The following is a 26,236-nucleotide window of genomic DNA, read 5'->3' as shown; positions in this document are numbered from 1 at the left end:
AAATACCATTTTAGTATATCAGAGAAAAAAGGCTTCTAATTTAGCCTTCTCCTTGATATGTAAGATTTCTATGTACAGGGAATGTGACCTCCATTCTGAGGTGGTAAAGTCCCAGAAGGGCTTCATTGCAAGGATTTTTTTTTTTTTTTTTGTGAAAGCGCGCATTGGCTTTATGTGGAAGGTTTTGTGGCCTTTCCCTCTGACCCTGAAGCACCAAAATCCACGAATCCCCAGTGTTAGGATATTTTCCTTGACAACTCCCAGCTGAGTTACAGAACGGTTGATATTTCTGATTATGACTCTTCCCCCCTCCCAAACCCTTTTCCTTTTGTGTCATGCCATTAGATTGTGAGCCTGAGGGCAAGAACTGTCTTATTATTAGTCATATTATTGGTCTTCGTAAGTTACTTTGGGAGCCTTTTTTGGCAGAGGAGCAATATAAAAGTGCTAATCATCATCATCAACAATGTCATAATAACTAAAAATGCTATTAGTCAAGAATCTTTAACTCAAATCCACAGATAATGGAAAGTGTTTTATTGTCAGTCAGATGTAGAATTCAGTCAATTTTTTCATTTTCATGCTTCTTGTTGAAGATCAAGTTAATTTCCCTCACCTTTATTTTTGTAAAAAATAGTCAAAAGTGGTATTATAAAAGAGAAGGAAGAAATCACAGCAATAAATTAAGATGACAAAAAGAGGAGGAAAACCATCTAGGAAGGGAGGGTGGTGGGGAAATCTAGGAGCAACGGCAGAGAGACAGACTTAAGCAGATTTAATTAAAATAGGTCATCTTTTATAAAGGTGCTTTAAAAATGCTTAAAACAAATAGCAGCATAGAAGAGACATAAATACAAGTGCACATGTGACTCTCATAGAGTTTCATCTTATTAACCAAAACAGTAGTACTCGTCAGACTCAATCTTGGGATGTTTTTGTAGGGACTGTGAGTCATCTATGAAGGAAGAGTCACTGAACTGGTCCATGTCTGAGGGAGTACGCTGGCCTGGGACATCGTCCGCCAAAGTGTCCAGGTAACTCCCCACGGATATTCCATCTAGTCCATCACTGCAGTCTTGCAAACTGTTGTAGCTGCCTCTCAGAGAGGTCTCCTGACTCTCCAGCAAGCTGCAGAGGCTTCCACTCAAGCTGCTGCCCCTGCTGGTGATAGCTCCTTTTTCTTCCATTATCCACTTAATTGATTCAATGCTTTCATTGATGATCAGTAGCTGTCGCATTAGCTTGATGTCAGTGGCTCGGAGATCCATCTGCGTACAGAAGAACAACCAGTCAGTTTCTTGCAGGGGTGCAGAACTTCAGGCTCAGGGGCCAAATCCAGCACGCCAGGAGTCCCAATCTGGCCTTCTGGGGTTCCCCCAAAGGCTGCGCCCTTTTCCCCAACCACCAATTATTTGGCAGTTTCCTGGCTTTTGTGCAGTTTTTCCTCCATTCTAAAACGCTGAAATGCCTCTTAGTTACTAGCACTCACCGTTTTCAGCTAAAATATTCAGGCTTTTTTGGTTTTTTGACCCCAACCACCACTGGAATGGTGGTTGGGGTCAAAAGAGCTTCTGCAAAATGGAATTTGGGCTGAAAGAGGTCATGTGCCCTGGCCTATTGCATTGAAGGCTGTTGCATTTAAATCCATCCATCTAGAAACACACACACAGACCTCTAAATGTGTAACACTTTAACATTCAGTTTTACAAGGCCCAACACTGACTCTGAAAGAGCGCAATTCTGCCTGGCCATGGTTCGTTATGGGATTCCAAAGATTCACATTTAGGTTTAGTAGTGTGTTGCTTTCCGGTGAGAAGCTGAGCAAGCAACTGTCTTAATATACCTTTGGCAAAATGAGGACAACAACAGTGGCACTGTCCATGGTGTGAGAACACACGCATTAGTATTGATGATATGTCAGGGATGACTCAGAGCAGGATTCACAGAACTGCCCATTAGGGCTTGCCTAATTAGCTCTGTTTCACTGGGAAGTTATCAGTTAAATTCTCATTAGCATAAAAAGAAGCAAAATTAGGGCAATGCTGAAATTAACGTTACACACATTACTTGTCCCCTTGGTTGCTATACAACATAAGCTAAGCACACCAGAGTAACTGCTTGAGCAATATACTAATAGCTAGCAAAATGCCCAGCAAAAGCTGGAATGTGTGTGAAAATGTGGCCCATAAAGATCTGTTGTGGCTGAATGGGCTAGCAAGCACAAGCCCCAACCTCCCTTTCCTACTGCCAGGTTTGTTTATTAAGGTGGCAATCCGATGAACGCTTACCTGGAAGTAAATCCCAGTGAACTGAATGAGACTTACTTCTGAGTAAACAGGTATAGGATTGCAGCACTGCACACTACTTTTACCTTGCCTTTCTCTCCCGCAGAACAGGATTTGCAAGATGGCACAGTTTTAAAAACCCAAATCAATAAAATCCATCAAAGGAACCAGGAACATCCATCAAAGCTTGTTTTGCCCCACCTTCCTTTCCTTGGCCTTTATCTCAGTCACTTTTTCTCATTTGCCTCCACCCCTTTTTCTCGTTTGCCTCTTGCTTCCTCCGTTTAGCTTGGCCTAGCTTTTCTTTCCTTCGCGCTCTCTCTCTCTCTCTCTCTCCCTCTAGCTATGATCCTAACCTATCTGCTTTCTCCATTACTGCCTTGTGCTGTTACCTCTGTCTGTATTGGGCGGGGCGGGGTGGGGTGGGGATCCCACTTACAATAGACCCCAAGTCCTTCTTCTTGTGTGTTCAATCCTACTGAGGGAGAGACGGATGTTGTGAATGAGACAAATAGTTGTGGGCAGAGGGAGTGGATTGGTTTACTGGCCATTTCTGTCACATGGCTTACAGGCAGGCCTACTTCCTGTGTTTTTCTTCCTGTCTGCTTTCTGATGGCACCATCATCCCTTGCATTAGCAAAGCAGTTCAGGAAAAGAAAGCAACAGACTTACTCACAGGGTGGTTCTAGATGGGGCTTTTATCATGCCATTCCCCTGCCTCATATGGAAAAGGTGGTGCTACTGATAAGTTAGATATTATTTTGTATAAGTAATATTAAGGTGATGGTATGTATCCAGAAATGAGGCTTATATGCAGACAGACAGACAGACAAATAAGCTGCTTCTTACTGTTGCAGAATGTATAGAAATACTAACACACCTTCTGGACTTCTAGGAAGTTTGTGTGTAAAAGTAACGAGAAAAACTCACATTATCTGCATTTTTATTCTGAGAGGACCAAGGCCTTGCCCCCCTAGTTCCAACAATTTGGGAGGCAATGTCAACGTTCATTGGATCTTCATTAAACTTTACACCCAGTGAGTATCTGTGTGTGTGATACAACTTCAGTAAAAACCCTAGATTTTCCAGAAATTAGAGAGCACACCCTGCAAACCTGGAGAAATCATTACTTTTTACCAACATTTCCATAGGGGGTGGTGTCTTTCAATATTCTAAAGGTGAATCTGCAACATGTTTGATTAAATGAAACAACTTGAGGTCTTCAATGCCTGAAAAACACTTTGTCTCCAAATGAGGATGTAAGTACAGATATGCCCTCACTAGTATACATATTTTATTTAATTATCCTGTGGCAGAGCATAAACAGGTTTAGTAATTAATTCTGAACTGATACACACTGTAGACACATTGCTAGTCAAAGTGGGTTTTAGTCAACAAAGTTTTTTTTAAATGAATACCATCTATTGTGCAGTATAGCCTTTCATACAGTTCTCTTCAGCCCTCTGTTTTTCTACATATGAATATAACATCTGCATTGTTCACTCACAATGAGCTGGAGAAAAAAATAATAATTCCAGACTCCGAGGAAGTGAGCTCTTTATCTTGTTTTGGCAAGACGCCCCCCCCTTTTTTTGCATATAATTCTTTCCATGGATTCTTTCGAAATCTCAAGTCCATCAAAATATCCTGAATTACACACTGCCTTCTTTTTAAAATTATTGCTATAGTGGTTTAGATCAATGGTTCCTGACCACTGGCCAAAAGACTGGTGCATTCTTCCTGTTCCTCCACAATTCCCACATCTGTTCCACTCCCTCCTCCACTTATATTCCTCTCACATTTCATGCACCCTCCACAACTGTTTCCTCCCTCACTTTCCATGCCCCACCTTTGTCCTCTACATCACTCAACCTTCTTCCCTAGGATGCTTGTTTCAGCTTCATTCATTCTTCCCGATCCCTCTGCCTGCAAGTCCTTCGCTCTCTCCTAATTTACACTCTGGATCCAATCAGTCAGTAAGGTATACTGACCGGTACATTCAGGGGTTTGGAAGAGAGTTGGGAATCAGGAGATTGGACATTGGTAGAGATACCTATGGGCAAGGTACCTGCATTTTCCCCCCTTCCTCCTTCCAGACATATTTAAGTCACCATTACTTCATCAAATTGGATGACTGGATCCTAGAGTTTTGTTTGGGAGCTGTGGCAGAGTGTACATAAGAATGTAAGAAGAGCCGTGCTGGATCAGACCAAAAGCCCATCTAGTTCTGCGTTCTGTTCACCCAGTGGCCAACCAGCTACCTGTGGGAAACCCACAAGTAGGACATGAGTTCAACAGCGCCCTCCTGCCCATGTTCCCTAGCAACTGGTGTACAGCCTATGATACTGGAGAGGTAGTATACAGCCCTCAGGACAAGTAGCCACTGAAAACCTTAACCTCCATGCATTTGCCTAATCCTCCTTTAAAGCCCTCCAAATAGGTGCCCATGACCACCCCTTGTGGAAGTGAATTCCAGAGTTTAACTATGCGCTGTGTGAAGAAGTCCTCCCTTTTATCTGTCCTGAATCTCCCACCAATCACCTTCATGGGCTGACCCCAGGTTCTACTATTATGAGAGAGGGAAGAAAATGTCTCCCTATCCACTTTCCCCACACCATGCATAATTTTATACATCTCTATCACGTCTCCCCATACTCGCCTTTTTTTCCTAAGCTAAATAGTCCAAGATGTTGTAAGCCTTCCTCATTGCTCCAGCCCCATTTCACTTGCACTTTTCTATGTAGCCACAGTTGCAGTCCCATCTTCCTTCCCACCTACCTCCTTACAATGTGGGCACCTAAAATTTGGATCTCACGCATCAAAATACAGAAAAGCAGATCTTTCAGAAATATGATTAGCACCATTTCTGATTTTCTAGTGCCCTACCTCCATGAAAATGAATGTTAAGTTATCGACAGTGCAGCACTGCATGACCAAATTTCCTCCCATTTGTAATAGTAACTTGTGGGCAAGGTGAGCAGTTTCCCAAAAGGGAAGTCAAACACCTAATAGCAGCAATGACAACACTAGCCAGTGAAAAACCAATGGAATTTACAGCATAACCCTACACATATCTACTTGGAAGCAAGTCCCTTTGACCTGCTTGTGGTGGGGAGTGGAGCTCATTGAGATTATGGCTGTGCACTGTTTGCCAATGACTACAGACCCCCTCTGTGCCTGGCACCTAATTTAATGAAACTAATGATGTGATTCCTAATCATGTTGTTAGAATCACACGTAGTTAGGCCCCTAATCAATAAATTGATTAAATCTACATAAATAAGAATATGAGTGTATGGAATCCTTTTGAAGAAAAGGCATATTGTCTTTGTTTTTAAAAAGATTAGGCATGAATTCAATAGGACTGACTCCCAGGTGCATATAGAATTTTAGCCTTAGTGTTGGTTCTGTGCCATATTTATGGTCTGCAGTTAAAAAATTCAGAATGTTACAAGTTTAATACTGAAAACTGAATAAACTATGCATTTCAGCAAATTTTCATCTCTTGTCTGCTTTACACAATTTATTCAATATTTTGTACTACTTTACATCTTTTATTTTGCTTCTGCTACTCATGAGATGGGGCAAAAAGCTATACGGGGTACTGAAACTCCATTCTCTAGAGATCTTATTCAGCAACTCCTCAGGCTTCTGAAATTTTGCCATGCATCATCTTTAAAGCAAGGGTGGAAAACAACCCTCCAGATGTTGTTGCACTCCAGCACCCATATCCCCACCCAGCATGGCCAATGGACTACAACTCCCATCATCCCTGGCCAACATCTCAAAGGCCATTGGTTCCCCACCCCTGCTTTAAGGCCTAGTTTCAAAACAATAAGGACTAGAAACTTTTATTTTTAAATGAGAGCCAAGTTCCTTAGGAGGCTGAATTCTGTGCTAGGGCCACTGTTGCCCATTCCCCCCGGCATGTTTCTATGGAATTGCTGCATGCAGTCAGCCCGGCTCATTGTATTCTTCTAGAAAAATAATTGGGAAATACTTTGTTCAATGTCGTTAAATGCAAATGCAAAAGTTGCTAATGGGAAATTAGGCATTTCTAGACACTCACAGCAATCTGGCATGGCAACCCTATGAGGGTGCAGGAACTGTAGTGTACGCACAGAGGTCCCTGGCCTATATAGGCTCCCTATATATATTCACTTCTAACAGCATATATATTCCCAGCCTTCTAAGGCAATGTGAGAAGCTGCTGACCACATGGAAGGAGACCAAACCGCAGTTTGTCCCCACACCAGCTTCGCACCCGTTTCCAAGACAGGCAGCATTGGTGAAGGGAAGAGCGGCAGTAGAGACCCCTGTTATATGGCCTAGAGCAGCCTTCCTGAACCTTGTGCCCTCCAGATGTGTTGGACTACGACTCCCACCACAGTCTGGGAATCATGGGAGTTGTAACCCAATACATCTGGAGCTTTGGAGAAGCCTAGAGCTTTTCACCTGATGCGATGGTGCATGAAGGAGGGGCCCTGTACCTGTCCCCATGCCACCAATGTAACTGAAGGTGAAACCTAGATGCCTTGTGGTGTGACAGCCATGAGAGCAAGGTCTAAGTGGTTCAAGTGCCAGACTGTGACTGGAGGAATGAACCCAGTCTCAAATCCCCACTCAGCTCTGATGTTCACTGGGTGACCCTGGGCCAATCACTATCTTTTAGCCTAGCTTGTGGTGAGGATAAAATGGGGTGGGGGAGCTGTATATGCTGCCCAGAGCTCCTTGGCAAAGGGAAAAAATAGAAAAGCAATGAATAAACACAATTCTTAAGCTGATTCTATTTCAGCATGATAGGACCTAGCAGGCCTAGCATGCTGTCGAACTGTACACCCTGGGCAGAAGTGCTCATCCAGCAAAAACTCTTGCTGGCCCATCCGTAAACTGCTCGATACTTCCAAAAGCCTTGTTTAAAAGTTTCCTCTTTCCGACGGGATTAATCTCCCTCGGGTGACTTATTATATCAAGCTCCTGATAAAATGGACATTCTTGGTATTTTAGTCTAGACATAATTGGAATGCATCCAGCTGTTTAAACATTACCACTAGAACCAGATTAGTAAACAGAGATGCTGAAATCAATTTAATTTACGTGAATCAACAAAAAAGCATCCCATTCATTTTTGCAAGCCACATAAATTACAGCTCAGCACCAGATGTATTTTTACAGAAAGAACTGGGCTAGAATGGATTCGTATCTAAGGAATGCATAATTTCTATGGCGTTGTTGTTTATGAATTAGGGTCCATGGGCAACACAGTCTTTCAACTCCTATGTGAGTGTCCAAGCAACCAGATTATGAGATATTGTGGCATGATCCAACTAAAGTAAAAAACCTTTGATTTCAGGCTGTAAATTCCATTCGTTTTGAAACAGGGTTCCTACACACACTTTCTTGGGAGTAAGGCCCCGCTCCCCAAGGACTGTTGGACTAACTTCAAAACAAACATGCATAGGATTGCACTGTTAAGCATATAGTCAATTGTCCCACTGAAATTAACTGGAATCAAAAGTGCTTAACTTGGCAGTATTGTGGCATTTATGTATGTATGTATGTATTTTAAGGTTGAATAAGTAAAGACATTCTTTAAATCAAGCAAGAGGTATACTACATCTTTTGTCCTTGATTGTTATTATAGATTTGGTACAATATAATGCCATTTTATACTTTTAACCACTTTCAAAACACTATAATCCCTGGGATAATCTAGGATCCATGAGATAATATGTTATCTCCTTCACAGTGATAAAATAATTTCCAGATCCATATCTCATCAGCTAAGAAAACCAGCTGCTCAATCCATCAATAATGCAGTGGCACATCCTTGAAAATTACCCAGTGTTTCATTTGTGCTGGGTCTCATTAGGGCTTAGCTCTAAAACATGTTCTGAAGGCAACAGTACCTGTGAAAGCTTTGAGATACGTTAAATGATCATAAAGAAAAGAATTAAATCTGAATATGTTCATCATGACTTCCAGCATCACACAATGCTGGGTTTACCCATGTATATGCAACACTCAAGTGTAACAAAGAATGATTTGCTTGTGTGAATCCTCCATCACTAATGACTAATCCCTAGAACGTCCCTATCACCCACAAAACACAATACTTTTGAATGACATTTAAGGGATGAACAAGCGTGTGAGAATATAACCAGGCCTCTGGAATTGGGGAGAAGGGCTTCTAAGCCAGGAGAAGTCTTCTAGGAGTGAGAATATAACCAGGCCTCTGAAATTGGGGAGAAGGGCTTCTAAGCCAGGAGAAGTCTTCTAGGGGTGAGAATATAACCAGGCCTCTGGAATTGGGGAGAAGGGCTTCTAAGCCAGGAGAAGTCTTCTAGAAGTGAGAATATAAGCAGGCCTCTGGAATTGGGGAGAAGGACCTATAGGGGCACAATCTTGTGTGTGTTTAGACAGAAAAAGTCCTACAACTGGCTGGGGCATGCTGGCAGTTGTAGCACTTTTTTTCTGTCTGAACATGCAAAGGATTGCACCCTAAATCAAGCAGTGTATTTCCTCGGGATTTTGAGCCCCAACATGGTTGCTTTTGCTTTGTTTCTTACTACTGCAGCAGGAGAGGGAAGGGAAGGGAACACAAGCAGCCTTGGGATGAGCAGTTGAGAGCGTCAGTGGCCAGGGCTTATTTCCTGGCATGGAGAAAGCACTGGAGTTGGGAGATTTCAGCAGACCGGTGTTTCTGTGGAAATGGAAGGCAAAGAAGGCCTTTCTAAGAACTAAACTGTGTTCTGCGTTACATGCGCAGTGTGCAGCTGATTCTAACTCTTTTTAAATTTTAGGGCATGTACTGACCTGGATCAGGACTACTGAACATGGGTGGGGTGTTAAACCTTCCCACCCAGCCGCTTCCCCCCACCTCTTAATTGCTGCCATATGGGGGCTAAAGAAAAAAACCTTGATTGATGCCCATGGAGGCTTTCTTCTTTCTGTGCTGTGGGGTGAATGTAGTGGGGGAAGCAGCTTGGTGGGAAAGTTTAACAACCTGCCTACCTGCGTGCAGTGTTCCTGATCCAGATCAGGGCCCTGCGCACCTACATTAAAGTATTTAAAAAAGGGAGAAAACGGGTCAGCTACATAGTTTGCATTTAACATAGCATGTAGTTTAGCCCAGAGTCTACAAAGCAGTGGAAATGTTACATTTGAACACTGTTGTCACTGCATTAGAATGATGGGCACAACCCATAAGCACTATTGAGTCTCAGTGATTTCACTTGGAGAGATTTAAGCATATATGAATCAATAAAACTGAAACATTCTCTATTTTGGCTGAATCATGTCCTGTTTTATTACATGTTTCCATTTATGGGGCGTATCAAAAGGTTAATGCTTTATTTTCTTACTGTAATGTTTTCATTCATTTCTTCTCTTATCTTTGTGGAAAATATTTCTAACAGCACACATACCTAATTCCAAATTTATATTTGGGTTGGGCGTTTTGCATGGAATGTAGTTTAGATTTTCCAAACCTTAAAAACAAAACACTAAACCACAAGATGTGAACCATACCAAGTCTATACCCTTTTGGTGCAATCCAATATATGTCTACTCGGCAGTAAATCTCACTGAGTCCAATGGGGCTTACTCCCAGGTACATGGGTATAGGATCACAGCCTTTGTTTCTTAAGAACTCTCATTATTCAATGTAAAAATTAATTTACTGGCTGTGCTTTTCTCCAGTGTGGATCATCACTGCTCTTGCTCCTGTTACAAGGGATTGTAGAAATTGACTATGACAATTCAAAGAATGGATCAACAGCCTGTTAAAATCTGGATTAACTATAAGCACATCCAGATCTTGCGTATCATTTTCTCTAATATTTTGCAAAACCTAGAACCTGGTGTGAAGTATCTAAAGTTGGCGTTACATAGCTATATATTCACAAGATATCCATATGGAACCCAAACCCACAAAATGGTTGTTCATAGATTTGGGCTAAGCTACAAATTGCTTTGAATGCATAACCAGCAGCCATACCTTTCCTTCTTACTTAATCTAAAGTAAGTGCAGGGGCCCAATCCAGGTCAGGACCCTGGCATAGGAGGTGGGAGGCTTTAAACCCCCTAGTGTGATCCTGATTATTTTAATGCGGGGTATGCAACCTTTTTGGGCCCGTGGACACATCTGACATTTTGAAAAAGTCTCCTGCACATCAAATAGTGAAACCAGTGAAAGCCAAGGCGCAACATTGAGATTTACAGCCAGTTTACACAGTTGACTATGTATGCATGCATGCATGACATTTATATCCTGCTTTTCCTCCAAGGAGCTCCAGGTAACATACATGATTCTCTCCCTCCCCCAATTTTATCTTCACCTACCTATGTGAGGTAGGTTAGGCTGAGAGATGGTGGCTGGTCCAAACTTACCCAGTGAGCTACATAGCTAAGCGGGGATTTGAACCCAGTTCTGCCAACCTAGCAGTTCGAAAGCAAGAAATTGCAAGTAGATAAATAGGTACCACTTTGGCAGGAAAGGTAGCAGCGTTCCGTGCACCTCGGTGTTCAGTCATGCCGGCCACATGACCACGGAAGCGTCTTTGGACAGCGCTGGCTCTTCGGCTTAGAAATGGAGATGAGCACCACACCCTAGAGTCGGACACGACTGGTTGGGGACACCTTTACCTTTTACCTCCCCAGTCCTGATCTAATATTCTAATCACCACACAGCACTGGCTCCCCTCCTTTCACTTCAACTTTGTGCGAGCTTAGGGTTGTACAAGGGACATACTGCAACAACTAGAAGTACTGTCAATTGCTTCAACGGAGGGACTACATTTTTAATCCTATCTAATGGCGGCAGCTGTGTGTAGCCACCTATGTTCAGTTCATGCCAAAAGTCCTCCATGTGATGCCAAACATTCATTAGCCTGAGATTATAAAGAGGCAGCAGATGGCTGAGGAAAGTGGCCTACTGAAGACACTAATACACACCTGCATCCTGCCACAGAGGAGTTCATCATCAGCTGGGCCATTCTAGGGTCCAACACAGCACCTGGCCAAGCACATTATTATGATCTCAGGCTCAAGAAGGGCTCAGTCCCCAGACTTCCCCTAACCTCTTCTTTGTCCTAGAAATATACAGCTTGATTCCAAAAGCCTCTTGATCTCTCTGTCATTGACATATTGGCCAAGACATAACCTTCTAATTACAATGTGAATTGCTTGGCCATGTGCTGAGTTGCCCTGAAACAGCACACCTCAAGGAAAGCACACCGGGACCCCATCCATTGGCCAGAGGTCTAAGAACCATGGGGAGGTTGCACCCTTCTGCCTCCCAGGAAGAACATCATTGCAAGGGGAAGACCAGCTCGACTAGGGCTGTGGCTTAGTGTGGCAGAGCACCAGCTTTGCATGCAGAAGATCTCAGGTTCGATCCCTGGCTTTTCCAGGTAGGGCTAGGAAAGAATCCTGCCTGAAACCCTGGAGAACTGCTGCCAGTCAGTGTCGACAATACTGGGCTAGATGGACCAAGGCTCTGACTCTGTATAAGGCAGCTTCCTATGTTACTATAACCCCAAACCATCAGCCTGAGGAATAAGGGTTGTGTTATCCATGTGGAGCAACCTTCCCTAACCTGGTGCCCTCCAGATGTTTTGGATTTCAACTTCCATCTAATGATATCATTAAATGCATTTGAACCTGCGATATACACATCTCAGATATACACTTGATGAAGTTCAGCATCAACATGTCCTAAACACACCTGTAGGACAATGCTAAGCATGTGGGACTTACTCATGAGTAACTACTACTATGGTGTGTCCCTAAATAACAGCCTTACGTGGAAGTAATTGTCATTGTTCTCCATGACATGTAGTTCTAAATACAAACAGGATCAGGTTGTTAAAATCTCAGATTCACATCCCTATTTTCAATTAGCAGATTTACGGTGCAATCTTATATATGTCTATTTGAAATCAAGCCCCATTGAACTCAACAGGGCTTACTCCCAGGTTAGTGTTACAAGACTGCAGCCTCAATAAGAGTTCAGTTGTTTATTTTTTAGGCAAATATTTGTGCCAAGCTCACACAAAAATTCAGTTTAATTTTTAAAACAAGATTTATTCTGCTTTCTATATCAATTAGAAATGCTCAACGTGGCTTTTGCATATTTTCATATTTGCATTGGAGCTCAGGTTGTTAGGTTCAGATCCAGAGACATCTGTCTTAAGGCTGCTAATTCTGCAGACAGGAAATGCTGAGAAATTGAGCATCAGCAGCTATAACTGTCTGATCGTCAGCAGCATTATCTCAGGAAGACTGGTATGTATACTTCTCTCCCCTACCTTCTGAGACTAATACTTCCTGCATTCCTCTTATCTCTCTAATTCATGAAGGGGTACTGTTATGGTAGCCAGATGCAAAAGAGGACAGGGCTCCCACACCTGCTGAAATGCCCTCTTCTACACACCTATTAAAGGAACAGCAGCCCTGTTCTCTTTTGCATCTGGCCACTCCTAGGTGTTATCCATTGTTTTGACATACATGTATGTACTGAATACTGATAGCATCTTCTGGTTGACCACTCTTATATGAATGATTAAAACCAATTTCCAGTCCCAATGACAGCACCATGGGCACTGGGCATCCAGGACAGAGTTCTAGTATTTCCTGAACAGCACTGTATTATTTCTTAACTGTCCCAGGAAGTCCTATATGGCTAGCAATCCCTTAGGTTCTAAGAACTTGGGAGGAGCAACCTTTTGAAGAAGGTTAGCCTAATGCTCAAATACTTCTCCTCCTAATGCTCAAATACTTCACCTTTTTCTCCTACTTCTGTGAGGTCTATGTTTGTGACAGCAAATGGGATAAAAGGGCAGGCAAATTAATATTCCAGGCACTAGGGCAGAGGTAGGCAACCTGTGGCTGTTTGACCACAAGCTGCCCTCGGCCTAATTTGAAGTGACCCTCAGTCTAATCTCACAAGCCCTCTGCATGTGATCGGACCTCTGGCAAGAGTGATCTGTCCCTTCCTTGACAGCTGGGTGGGAAGGAAGATGGGGAGAGAGAAAAGGGTGTGGCAGAAAGAGAAAAGGGGTGATGGTGATGCACCCACATTTGGCTCTGGCCCTGCCCATTGCTAGCTTCAGTCTTGCCCACCAAGAACACGTGGCCCCTGACAAATGACCCAAGAGGGTTATTCTGTAGAGTTTTTCTTTACAGAAAAAAGGTTGCCCACCACTGCGCTACAGTGAGAAACACAACAATGGAAAACTACATTGCTGCCCTGGAGCTTGTAAAATCAGGTCTGGACCCAGCACCCCTGCATGCTGCCCCCTCCCTGAACTATCAGCCCATGACAAAAGCATTCACATCCACGTTGATTTTGCCCTTTGCCTACTTTAAAGTTTATAGACATTAAAATGAAGTGTGGAAACCCTTTAAACATTGCTATAATATAAGCTAAAATCACTTTGGGCCACTTCAGTATTTTTACTAACTCAAGGGAGCTGCATCACTCTATTAACCATGGAAAATATTTCCTTATGATTTTAGCTTGGTATTGGTTTCTTTGCATATTCACTGTTAATCCGCCCTTTTCTCTCTGCACCCCATGTCATGTTCTCTCTTCACCAACACAGATCTTTCTCATCCATTCTCTATTAACCCTCCAGCCTTCTCTCTCTACCTTGTAGTGTGCTCCTGCTCTGCCTCTCTCCCTCTGCACTGCCATATATCTGTATCAGCATCTCTCACGTATTGTCCTCTGCTGTTTCTCTCTCTCTCCACTGGTCTCAGGGCTAAAACTGGCATTACTTGTATACCCAGTGGGTATGTCTTTTAATTAAAATGTGCATTTGGGGGGATCTGCACCCTTGGGGGGGATTTGCACATTTTCACAAGTGCAAATTTGGGAAGTTGAAAAAATCTGATTCTGTCAATGAGTGGATGACGGAACGAAAGGGAATCCTCAAAGCACAGAATTTACAAAATCCATACATCCCTACCTACACACAAACTGGAATACAGCAGTATTCTCACTTTCCCAAGTTTTGCAGCGTAGTTTGCAAATAAAAAAGGGGCACAAAATGTGTGTATTACAGGAAAATGTGCACAAAACCACATTATATTAGGTGAAATTGCTTCCAAAAAAAGAGCATATATTTCAAAAAGTGCACAAAATGCATATTTTTGGAAGAGCGTATAAAGGCACATGAAAATATGTACACCTTTGTGCAGACTTTAAAAAAAGTAATTCATAAATGGATGTGGAAATGGGACAGAATAAGCATAATGTAGGAAAAATGAGAAGCTGAATGGAATTGAAATTGCCAGGTTCGTCCATCCCTACCGAAGCTCCATTTCTCAGCCACCCTTTTTCCTCCCCAAAGGTCTCTCTGCACTTCATTATCTTGTTTTCTCCCTCTGAATCCATAGCTTTCTCTTTCTTCTGTCTGTACCACAAGTACATTTGCACCCCCCACCTGTTACTCTCCTTTTCTCTTTGCTCACCCCACAGGTTTTTCTGTATACCACTTTTCTTCCTTCAGCCACCCTTCCCTCCTTTTGCAATTTCTGCCTGATCTCCCTTATCTCTGCTGCCCCTCACAGTGGCCACAGTATACAAGGCTTACCCTCTTCCAGCAGTTTACTCAGTGAAGGAATGCAAAAGGCTGTAAAAACCGGCTGCAACTCCGCCCAGGTCTTGGAATCCAGGGAGAAGAAGAGCAATGCAGATGGAGTGATGCAGGCATTCTTCCATCCCCACCCACACTCTTCATGGGCTTGGGTGGCCCTTACGTGTTTCCACAAAGATGTGGAAAATGGCGGGAATGAACTGCAGAGCAGCCCTTACAGTCTGGCAAACCACACTGATTTAAGAGCTCACATGTAAAGTCAAAGGTGTGGCCCAAGGCATTATTAAGATGATTAAGATCTGCGTAAAAAGTTATCATTAATATCTGTATAAAATATTACTTAGTAATAGGTGAAAATTAGTATAAACAGGGGGCTAATTTGTGACTGCTATCCCTGAAAGAGTTTGGATTGAATGTCATAAAAGACAGATGTCTAACATATGGCACCAGGAAAATCGCCGACACTAAAAGAGAGTGATTGAAACTCAAATGTTTCCTTTTCCCTTTCATGTCCTTGGAAAACAGGGATGGACCAAGTCAGGTGGACTGGAAATCTTCAGAGTTGTCTTGAATTAGCGCACTTGACATTGCAGTTTTTTGATAAAAAGCAGGAGAGAATTTTTTACATTTTACAGGAGGCGATTTTTTACATTTTCTGTGGCACACATTTCTCATCATATGGAAGCAAGAGACATGCTCAGAAAATCCCTAATACAAACATACTGATGTTGTCAGACATGATGATACAAGTGTAAACATTTAGGTCAATGCCCAGCAATCAGGAGCGGCTGCTGGTGTCAGAAAATTTCAGAGCAGATGGTATGTGATGGATTCATTATGATGTGTTCTGGACATCTGTCTGGAGCAGCAAGACTGAATCATGGCTGAGTAATATAAACATACAGGGGGACTAACTTTAAATCTGCACATTATCCATGACTATCTTGTGATATAATCCCGCACCCCCACCCCTTCCACTGCTGGTTCTTTGGAGTCAAAGCAAATACTTTACGCTACAGCGTGTGGCCTGAGCGGGACAGTTTTTGCTTGTGCCTGAATCTGGATAGGTAAATGAGGATTCTGACTGCTGATCCCTCTTAATCTAATTGGTTTAAGGCCTTGCACTGTGGCCAGGTGATCGCAGAGTGTTGGGTCATGAGAAAGAGTTGAATTCAGATTTAAAAATAATGTTCATGTATACACACAAACCTTAATTGGAGCAAAATGGAGTGTAAAATAAATCCCCCCCCCTCAGTTGTCTCTGGTTCATGAGGGAATTATGTGGCCAAAATTCAGTACTGAACACCCTGGAAATCACAAAACCTGACAGCTTACTGCTCTGCTCTCCTGTTGCACAATCCAGTGAAGGATCTGGCGATCAAAACCACAGGGGTAGTTCACACAGTCTCCCCTCAGGATACATCTGTACATGGTGGTGGGCCTCAGAGCACCCACATCTCCTGCATGCAATTAGCACGTGTTGCAAGCAGACTCCACATTGCCAGAATACTTCCACTTCTTTTTTTTGAGGGGCAACAGTTCAAGGAATGTGTTCAGGTGTGCACAGATGCCACCTATGCAGCTGGGCCTGGTATGTGTGCAGTCTTTCCAGGTCTGAGCCCGTGTAAACCGGCCCTGGCATTCAGTGGTGCACAGCCACTTCACCATGACAACCCCCCAAGGAAATAATCCTTCATCCCAGCATCCCCATTAAATTCAGTTACCATTGCTCTATAGCACAGCTGTGGAACCTGTGGCCCTCGAGATGCTGTTGGACTCCAACTCCCATCAGACCCAGCCAACATGGCCAATGGTCAGGGGTGATGGGGATTATAGTCCAACAACATATGGAGGGAAAACACAGGTTTTCCACCCCTGGTGTAGAGGTTGAATGAGTATCTGTTTAGATCAGGAGGCCTCCAACCTTTTTGGGCTGGTGGGCACATTGAGGAAATGTCCTGGGCACCACCACAAAATGGTTGCCATGGGAGGTGTGGTTAGTTACAAAAGACTGAGTACAAGGCAGAGTTGGGGTCTGAGCCCCAACACACTAAACAACTCCTTTGAACCCAGGGTTTTTTGCACCAACAGAAACCTATTTCACAGAAGGCAAACTCCCCCCCCCAGCCGACGCACCCCCCCATGTCTCTTTTTCTCTCACTCCAGATCACCACTCTCTCTCTCTCTCTCTCACACACACACACACACACACACACCCACCCTATGTATCCATCATGCAAAGACGTGTGCATATTCACACATTTCTCCCTTCTCCTCCTTATTGTGAGCACATGAAAAATCACATTCTTTCAGGATCTCTCCCAAATCCCCCCCTGTATTACCTCTAACCCCTTTCTCTCTCTCTCCCTCTCTCTCTCACACACAGGCAGCTTCCATCCATTCAGACAAACAAACCTCCCCAACCCCCAAGCTGACTTCTATATGGCTCCCCGAGCCCGCACAGATCTCTTTACACCCCCCGCCCCACGGGCTTCCTGCTGGCTTTCCTAACTCCCATGCTGGCTTAATGCTGCCCCCCACACTCTTTAGGCCTGCTCCTGGCTTACCAGAAAAGCATTTAGCCCATTCTCACGTATCTGGTAAATAATAATTAGTTAAATTCAGCCTATAAGCTTCCACCCCTCAACACATCTAAATATTATTTTCCTGAGGGTCTATTGGGGTTGGATAGCTTAATAATAGTGAATGCACAATAGCTCACCTCAGGAATTGGTACAGCAGGGTGCTGATTACACATTTTTGGACTTAAAACCTACATGAAAGCCAAATCTACCCTTTTCCTTTCCTTGAGTAAACAGCAATTTAAATTTTTTACAAGGGATGTCCATATGTTTACCAAATAGGCAATTATGTGCTATTATGCATATATTGCTCTTTCCCAAACAGATTTTCAACTCAAAACAAGAACTAATGGAAATTTAAAAGGGGCCAAAAAAGAAAACAATTCATATTCTTTGCAATAATGTTTATATGAACTTTTTAATGGTATTGTTATTGTATATTGCCCTGGGTGCAGAGGGTGCAATTCAAAAATGTATTAAATAAATAAATAAGAAATAAAATTATACCTCACATTCCTCATGATTTCAAGGAGCGTTGATTTGGGCTCTTAAAACACCTTCACCTGACTGTGTTTTAAAAGCCCAAAGAAGAGCTGTCCTCTCTCCTATGAGTATGAGAAATTGTTTCCTCAAAAATGAATACTACATAAACAGAATTTAAAAGGTCACTGCTGCTTCTGGGACATTATGGGCTCAGGGGAAAAGGAACCAATGATGGCAAGAAGAATTTTTTAAAAAAACCACCCAGCTGTAAGAGTAAAAAACAAGACCCAAAAGACAGTTGCACCAATGTTTCCGATGTGTTTTCTGATCTGTCTCTTCACCAAGGGAAATTCTTCACTTGTGGGAAAGGCACAGAAGGCCACCCTGTCCCCTAGCTTGCATGGGGACATGACCAGAAAGTGTAAGCTCTAACCATACAAGCCAAAACTGATTCTCAAATACTCCCAGACTTTTACTAAGATTTACAGCAGGATGGGGTAACCTGTGGCCTTCCAGATGTTGATGAACTTGAACTACAACTTCCAACATCCCCCTCCATTGGCCACGCTGGCTCGAGCTGATGGGGATCGAAGTCCACCATCATGTGGAGGGCCCCAGCTGTGATTTACAGTATGTAAGAGCCTCTGGCTTCGAAGGGATAAGATGGAGATGGTGATCGTGAGCATGTTCCCTTACAACACAGGCTCCTATGGGGAACAGGGTGGGCTTCCATAAATCACCATCCATTCTGAGTCAGACCATCTTGCACAGTATGTTCTGCTCCAGACTTCCCCAACCTGGTGCCCTCCAGATGTTTTGGGCTTCAACTCTCATCAGCTCCAACCAGTGTGGCCAATGGTCAGGGATGATGGGAGTTGTAGTCCAAAGCATCTGGAGGGCGCCAGGCTAGGGAAGGCTGGTGTATTCCCTCCAGCAGCAGTTCTCCCTTCTACTTTTAACTGGAGATGCCGGGGGTTGAACCTGGGGCCTCACGTTTGCATAGTGTTTGTTCTACCTCTGAGTCATAGCCCCTTCCCAAGGAAGGAGGGCAGCCCTTCCCCTCTACCTGTGGGGTGCTGAATCTATAACCTCTCTTGACAATTTCTTTCTTTGTGGGAATATTGCTGGCAGAATTAAAGGGCTGGTCTAGCTGCCTTTACACTTCACCAAATTGCCACAGAAATACTTCATGGACAACCTGGTAGGCACGTAACAACAACCCAGAGTATGGGTTGTTGCCTTACTCAGCGTTTATCCACGATTTGCTTGTCAGACAATAGTGCAAAGTGCAAGTTGTTTTTTTCAGTGCCTGGGTTGTTTGATTCCCTCCTCCTTCGCCTGCTCCCTCCCTGTATCCCAAATGCCTTTGCAGTGCTGTAGTACTGGCAAGCAGAGTGACCAGGTTTTTCAACCATTCTTGCCCATGACCTCTATATAGCCTGGCAAAACAACCCCTGCTACTGGGTTTGAAAGTAACAACCAACCACAGTTAAAACGACCAAGAGTTCACAACCCAACAATAAACCATGGGTCCCCTTCCTGGATTGTTCACAGTTAACATATGTTAGCCCATAGTTCCAGGTTTGCACATAACAACTACACAGGATTCAACAACCCATACTCACAGTTGTCACTGCATGCGAATCAGATGTATCCTTGGGACAACAGGGCTATTCTATTACCATCTTGCCTGGGTATGCTTCTTAGCAAAAAACAATTCTGTACACATGTTTTGCCTTGGCCACACCCAATTTATACATATTTTGTAAGGGTTGATGCAAAACAATCATGTTTACAACTTGTTAAACAAACATCTCTAAAAACATGGTTAACTGAAATTAAGCCCCCCCCACACCCCAGAACGATGAAATTTCTGCTTACTCAGTTGCCCTATTAACATATTTTAATGCACATTTTCCTGCGAGACATTGCATTGTTCTACCCATAGGCCCTTGCAACAAAATTAGTAAAAAAAAGTAATACTAAATAGTATAAAGACAAGCACAATATTAAAGTGCTAACATGAGATTGTCGACAGAAGACTTGGCATACTGCACAGATTCTAAGTGCAGCCAAGGCAAACTTGTGTTTATATTCTAATCTAATATATTTATTCTCAAGGGAGAACTAGAACTATTTTTGGCATGGTTTGGATGTAGGATTACTTTATTTATTTATTTATTTATTTAAGTCCCCAAGTATTATAATGAATACTTTGCAACATTGTTGTTCCAAAGGAAAAATTCTGCAGGGCTTTTGAAGTAGGGAATGTTTTACAACTCCTCACAACAGCATTTAGGGTTTGGGAAGTAATGAGGTCTATATATTTTTCCCAAACTACTCCTACTAATACTGCATTGGGAAGGGAGTGCAGTTGAGTAACACATGGCCTATTTACATAATGAGTTTTCTGTGGACAGACACGTGGGAAGATATTATGTTGTGACAGCCTTAAGGGAATGGGGAATCATTGTAGAAGAGCCAGAACATAAATACAAGTAGCTGAAGTTATTTAATTATGTTAAATATTAATAAAATATAATGTAATTGCATAACTTTTTTAAAGTTGTCAGTCCCAGTGCATTCGCATCCATTGGGCGGACAGTAAAAGATAGGATTTTGTACTGAGAAATTTGGTAGAATACTGCCTGCATGCTTTATCTTATACCAGGGCTGGTTCCAAGTTACAGGGGCTCTAGTAACATGTGTAGGGTTGGGCCCGCATGCCTGCTTGCTTCCCCGTCTTGCCCCCTCAGATGTTAGTTTACCTGGCAGCAGTGGCTAAGTCCAGAAAGTCACCCGCCATTTAAATTTCCCTGCAATGTTACATTAGGTGCCCCAAGGCATTGTGGGCAAATCAAAACTACTCCCCGCCACTGTCATTGTTGCCACAGGGATCAGGAGGATGAGTGGGCCAAATGGACCACCGGTGGGCCTGGGTCGGGTACCTGGGCCCCAGCACAAGGGTGCCGAGTGCTGCCACCTCCTATCTTCCTAAGAAAAACAGTGAGAGACAATGGCAGGGTTGTTATCTCTAAAGGAGTTCACATTGCCACAGAAAGCGCAATGGTATCTAGGAAAAATCCAAAATACACAGCGAGGGCGTGAGGGCCTGAGGCAAGCTTGCATTGCTTGTTCTAGTCGGCAGGTGAGGAGCTGTCATTGCAGGCTAACAAGCTAACAATTTTGACTGTCAGCATACTCAAAGTAAACAACACAATGGCCAGATCCAGAGATCTATGAGATTAATGCCGTCACAGTGCATATAAGACTATAAATCTATTTTATGATTTATTTATATGTTACATTTATATCACGCCTTTTCCTTTGAGGGGCCTATGACGGCAGACGTGACCCTCTCCTCCTCTCCATTTTATCCTCACAACAACCTTGTGAGGTAGGTAAGGCTGAGACTCAGTGATGGACCCAAAGTCATCCAGTGAGTTCACAGCTGAGTGGGGACTAGAACCCGGATCTCCTGAGTCCCAGGCCAACACTAACTCCTACACCACACTGGCACTCAACAAATTGTGTTACTGGGCTTGGATCAGAAACTGTCCACCCATGCAAATGCCTCTAGAAGCTCATAAGTTGGGCATGAATGTCATGACGATCATGCTTGGTATTTTGTCCTGTATGTCTGGTGTTCAGTGGTATACTGCCACGGAACATGGACATCCATTTTTAGCTGTCGAGGATAATTCCCACTGACAAGCCCCAATTATGTTCAGCTACACTGATGAAAAGGAGAGCAGAAGGAGGTACCACGTGTCAGTGCAGGAGGGGTGGGGGTTACATGAGTGTAGCTGTAGGGCCTCAGGCTCCTGCTGCAATTCAAAAAGACTGGATTGGGTCCAGAACAGTATGCAGAAATGGGGCTATTGCAGGGGTGTTGAACCTCAGGCCCGTGGACCAAATCCAGCCTGCCTGGGGTCTCAAACCAGCTGCCTGGGCTTCCCAGAAGGCCATGCCCCTTTCCCCTGGCCACACCCCCTTTCCCCTGACTACCCAGCTTTGGTGGTTTATTGGCTTTTATTTCCCATTCTGAAAGGTTGTAATGTCTCCCCAAGGCTGACATAATGGCAGTAAGAGCTTTAAGCTAAAAGGTGCTGGTCTTTTTTGTATTTTCTCCCCACCCCTTTTGCCTTTGGTTCTGCCCGCCACCCGCCACTGGAACGCGGCCCCTGAGACCTTCTCCAAAATTGAATGCGGCCCTCAGGCTGAAAGAGGTTCTGCACCCTGGGCTACCGGATCTAGGGACTGTCCCCCTCAAGGCAACCTTGAACCCGGTTTATGTAGGGATATCACAGCCTGCAAGACTGGGACAAATTTCTTTCAAAGGCCGGCCTTCACTGGTGGGACTGCTCATCGCCTAAGTATCAGACAGTTCAGCTATGGGATTGAGCGTGGGTGTTCTGATCAGGGCAGCTGCCGTGTGCATGCTCTTCAGGTGCTCTTGTCAACAGCACGCAACAGTGAAGGATTTGCCGACTCAAGTCATGCTAAACGGGTTGAGCCAGGAGGGAAGGGCCTCCCTAAACCACATGCATAAAATGTTACTGTTGGCTCCGCCACAGCTAGGCGTTCAACAAGCACACTCAGCTGCTCATCTTGCAATCTGTGGTGGACTGGAAAATAAATATATCAGCAGAGTGGCCAGAACTGGTGGACAAGGATAGGTCAGCCGCCCCCCTGTGTTCTGAGAAGAACAAAAAACATGGAGAGTAAAATTAAAACTAACAGATACAGTCAACCAAACCCTGCCGATGAGCAGCCATTTCAATGGTTCCCTCGTTTTGTTTTTCTGAGTTTGCAAAGGATTTGGCCCATTAGCTGACCTCCCTATCTGGGGGCTTGATCAGGAACCCCGTGCAAGCACTGACCTAACAAATGGAGACTGCGCAGTGCTAATGCTTGGTGGGCTGCACTCAGTTCATGGAGAAACAAATGGGGAATCATACTTCTTAAACAGTTCTGAGTAAATATACAAAAAGAATACCGAGTACAGAATGCATACATGTTTTGATGGGGGCGGTGTTTCATTTCTTTTAGAACGTGTCCAGGGGTTTTTGCAAGCAGAAGTCAGTGTGGCGTTAAAAACAGATATTATTATTATTGTTATTTACGTTTCTATACCGCCCCATAGCTGAAGCTCTCTGGGTGGTTTACAAAGATTAATAACCATTAAAAATACATTATACAAAGTGTAAAACCATTTACATAACAACATATAAACAGACAGCACACAGACACAAACAACACATCTAAAAACAATTTTATTCAATCAACTGTAAGACAAATCCAGGACCTGATTAAAACCTCATCATATGCTGCCAAATGCCTAAGAGAAGAGAAAGGTCTTAACCTGGCCCTGAAAAGTGCTAGGTGGACCTGTCTGGGAGATCATTCTAGAACTGGGGGGCCACCACCAAGAAGGTCCTCTCTGTTGTTGCTGCCTTCTGAGCCTCCCTAGGAGGAGGCATCTGGAGGAGGGCCTTTGATTCTGAATGTAGTGTACGCTTAGGTTCACGCTGGGAGAAGCACTCCGTGAATATGGAGATATTATATGAATACAGGGGCAACATGTGGTTGTTGAGCTCCAACTCTCCTCAGCCAGTATGGCCAGTGGTCAGGGATGATGGGAGTTGTAGTCTAACAACTTCTGGAAGGCCACAGGTTCCCCTTGCATTGAGGAGTACTTTGAGAGTACTGCCAGCATTCATAACTTTCACTCCCATTTTCCCTTGCAAAAATGTGTACTTATCTCACATGTGTTACTTCACATATAAAACAGTGATTCTACTGAGGTGGGTTGGTATGAATAGTGCCGTTCTCCTTAATGTCTAAAAAACAAAAAAGAAAAGAAAGGTTCTGTGCTCAAGCGAAGTGACCTAAGATCGTGGCTACGGTTGTTCAGCTGTGAAGAAAATATACTCTGCACGTGCCCAGCGGTCCCTTTCTCTACGATTACATCAAAATATTCCAGGAACTATCCATGGTACTGAGAAGAGATTCAAGATTATTTTTGGTGTTCAGGGTACAAATTAAGGCCTTGAGAGCAGAGCAAGAGCCAAAAAGAAAAAGAAAAAAAGATGGGGTGTGGGAGTGGAGTTCATTTCTGGGGCCAAGGGATGGAAACAAGCAAATTCAAAACAAAGACAAAAATTTATGTTGGCAAGCCTCTTATGTAGGTAAACATCTGCCTTACGGAAACAATTCCCTCTTTAAATCATTTATTTTTCCATTTTGGATTGAGCAGAAGCCTGATCTGACTCTGATAAGAAATGTGCCAAAGTCCTCATTAGGGAGTATCCCCTATTTTCGAGGCATATATTTCTTTTGATAAGAGCTGTCTTTATGATTCAGAGCATCCAGGCTCAAGATAACATAGTAATGGATCCTGGGTGAGACAACGTTCAGATATCTACATGCTGGCAGATCGCTCCAATAGGAACAAATTCATGACAAACTGCGCTTAGCATGCACAAACACAGACACACAAGCACACACAGCGTGTGGCTCCAAGGGAGGTTCCTGTACTCCCAGTTATAGACTTTTAGAGCAAAATTGGATTTGTGGCAGTATCGAGGAAAAGGTGTCATGCGGGCGGCATGGGATTTCATATGGAAATTTCACATCCACTTCCCACATTTTGGATTCTGCTGCTTTTGCTAATCAAAAGTTGCCTGTAACTGCTTTGAAGGCAGGTGGCTTGCTGTGCCTGGTAAAGATCAAGTGCAGTAAATGAACACACTGGAAACACAACTTGCTCTCCACCTCCACTCCCCCCCCCGGGGGGGGGTAGTATACTGATTAAATAAACTCTCTCAAGGATTAGTGTCTAAACGGAGAAGAGTTGGGTTTCAGGTTGACTGTACCCTGTACCTTTATGAGACAGAAGCCTGGATGTTAACCCCAGGTAGGCAGGGTTCTGACTGCGATGACTCCAAAGAAGTGAGGGAAAACCCTTTCTGTACATGCTCAGAGGCCCTCTCGTCTATTTCACTGGCATCACAAAGAAAAAAAAGGAACGGCATTCTGGCCCTATCCCTGATTTTTAAGCCGCCCCGGTTCGGATCAAACCCGACGTGGTGGAATCACTGTCGCTCGAAAGTTTACACTCGTTCTGTTTCGAAATTATAATCTGACGGGGAAAAGAGTGAACGGAATACGGAAAGGGGGGGGGGGCTCTGAAAACGGCCGGGGAATCCCACGAATTTGAGCGTCCCCAACAAAAGCGAAGCCAGGCGAAGGCTGGCGGACCGCAGGGGCGAGGGCACGAAGGAGTGGCGAGCAGGGGTCGCCCCGGCATCCCGCCGCGGCGCTCGCTGTTGCGTGTCTGCGCGCGATCGCGACGGGCACTCACCATTTCTCGCCGGAGGAAGTGAAGTTCGGTCTCCAGTCTTTCGAGGGCGCCGGAGCGGCTGGGGCTGCCGCCGAGCGTGGCGGCTCTGGGGGCGGCGGCGGCGCCGGCGGCCCCGCCGGGCTGCTCGCGGCCCTTCTCCCTGTCGCGGGCGGCGGCGGGCTCGTCCCCGCGCAGGGCGCGCGCGAGGCTCTCGGGGACTTTGCGCCCCAGCTTGAGCTCGACGTCTCGCAGGTCCGGCAGCGGGGCGCGATCCGCCATGGCGGGCAGTCGCGCGGGCTGTCGGATCAAGGGCGCCGCTGCGGGCGGCGGCGGCGGCGGCAGAGGGGAGGGCGGAGAGCCCGGCCCTCAGCCGCAGCGCCCGGCGCTCGCCGACCTCTCCATGCCACCCGGCTCCGGGACGCCGCCGCGGCAGCGCCAGTCAGAGGCGGGGGCGGCCGGGCGGGCAGCGGCCACGAGCCAGCCGGGTGGCCCGCCGCGGGGGTCGGCGGGGGCAGCCGCCGCGCCTGCTGCTGCTCCCCGCCAGCAGCTGCATCATCTGCGCCGCAGACTCCGGCCGCGGGGAGTTCGCATGAGCGAGCGACAGGCCCCGCCAAGCGCGCGATCGGGCGGCCGCAGGGCGCGGGCAGAGCCCGGCCCCGCTGCGGGGAGCGCCGGGGCGGCGGCTGCTCTCCTCCTCTCGCTCCCGCGGGCGCCGGCGCTTGCGTGGCTCTGGCAAGCGGCGGCCCCCCTGGACGAGCGGGCGGCGGAACGGGGCTTAGTGGGCAGCTGGTTCTCTCTCCCTCCCCCTCCCCCTCCCCCTCCCTCTCTCCCTCCCCCTCTCCCTCCCTCGCCCGCCCCCTGCTCTCCAGTAGCCCGGTGTCACGTCCTGAAGCGAGCGGCCAGCCTGGCTGGGCGATGGAGCCGCTTCGATCCGAGTCG

General features: G+C 45.0%; 1 protein-coding gene across 1 annotated transcript; it reads right to left on the bottom strand.

Annotated features, from left to right (window-relative positions):
- Positions 1-157: 157 nt before the first annotated feature.
- LURAP1L (leucine rich adaptor protein 1 like) lies at positions 158-25,960 on the bottom strand. The gene is made up of 2 exons (XM_084834481.1): positions 25,319-25,960; positions 158-1,268 (listed from the first exon to the last, which is right to left on the bottom strand). The coding sequence occupies exons 1-2, from the start codon at positions 25,574-25,576 to the stop codon at positions 891-893; spliced, it is 636 nt and encodes a 211-aa protein (XP_084690607.1). The 5' UTR covers positions 25,577-25,960; the 3' UTR covers positions 158-890.
- Positions 25,961-26,236: the final 276 nt, after the last annotated feature.

Source organism: Heloderma suspectum, chromosome 2 (genome assembly GCF_057233095.1).
Source record: "Heloderma suspectum isolate Gila_16-S chromosome 2, 16-S_ref, whole genome shotgun sequence".
NCBI classification, from domain to species: Eukaryota; Metazoa; Chordata; class Lepidosauria; order Squamata; family Helodermatidae; genus Heloderma; species Heloderma suspectum.
This window is presented reverse-complemented; position numbering and strand designations above follow the sequence as displayed.

Bases quoted from the DNA above. Each gene is read 5' to 3' on its own strand.
- LURAP1L (XM_084834481.1), bottom strand. From the start codon at position 25,576: ATGGCGGATCGCGCCCCGCTGCCGGACCTGCGAGACGTCGAGCTCAAG. The intron at 1,269-25,318 runs GTGAGTGCCCGT...TTCTGTACGCAG, and splicing joins ACTTCCTCCGGCGAGAAATG to ATGGATCTCCGAGCCACTGA.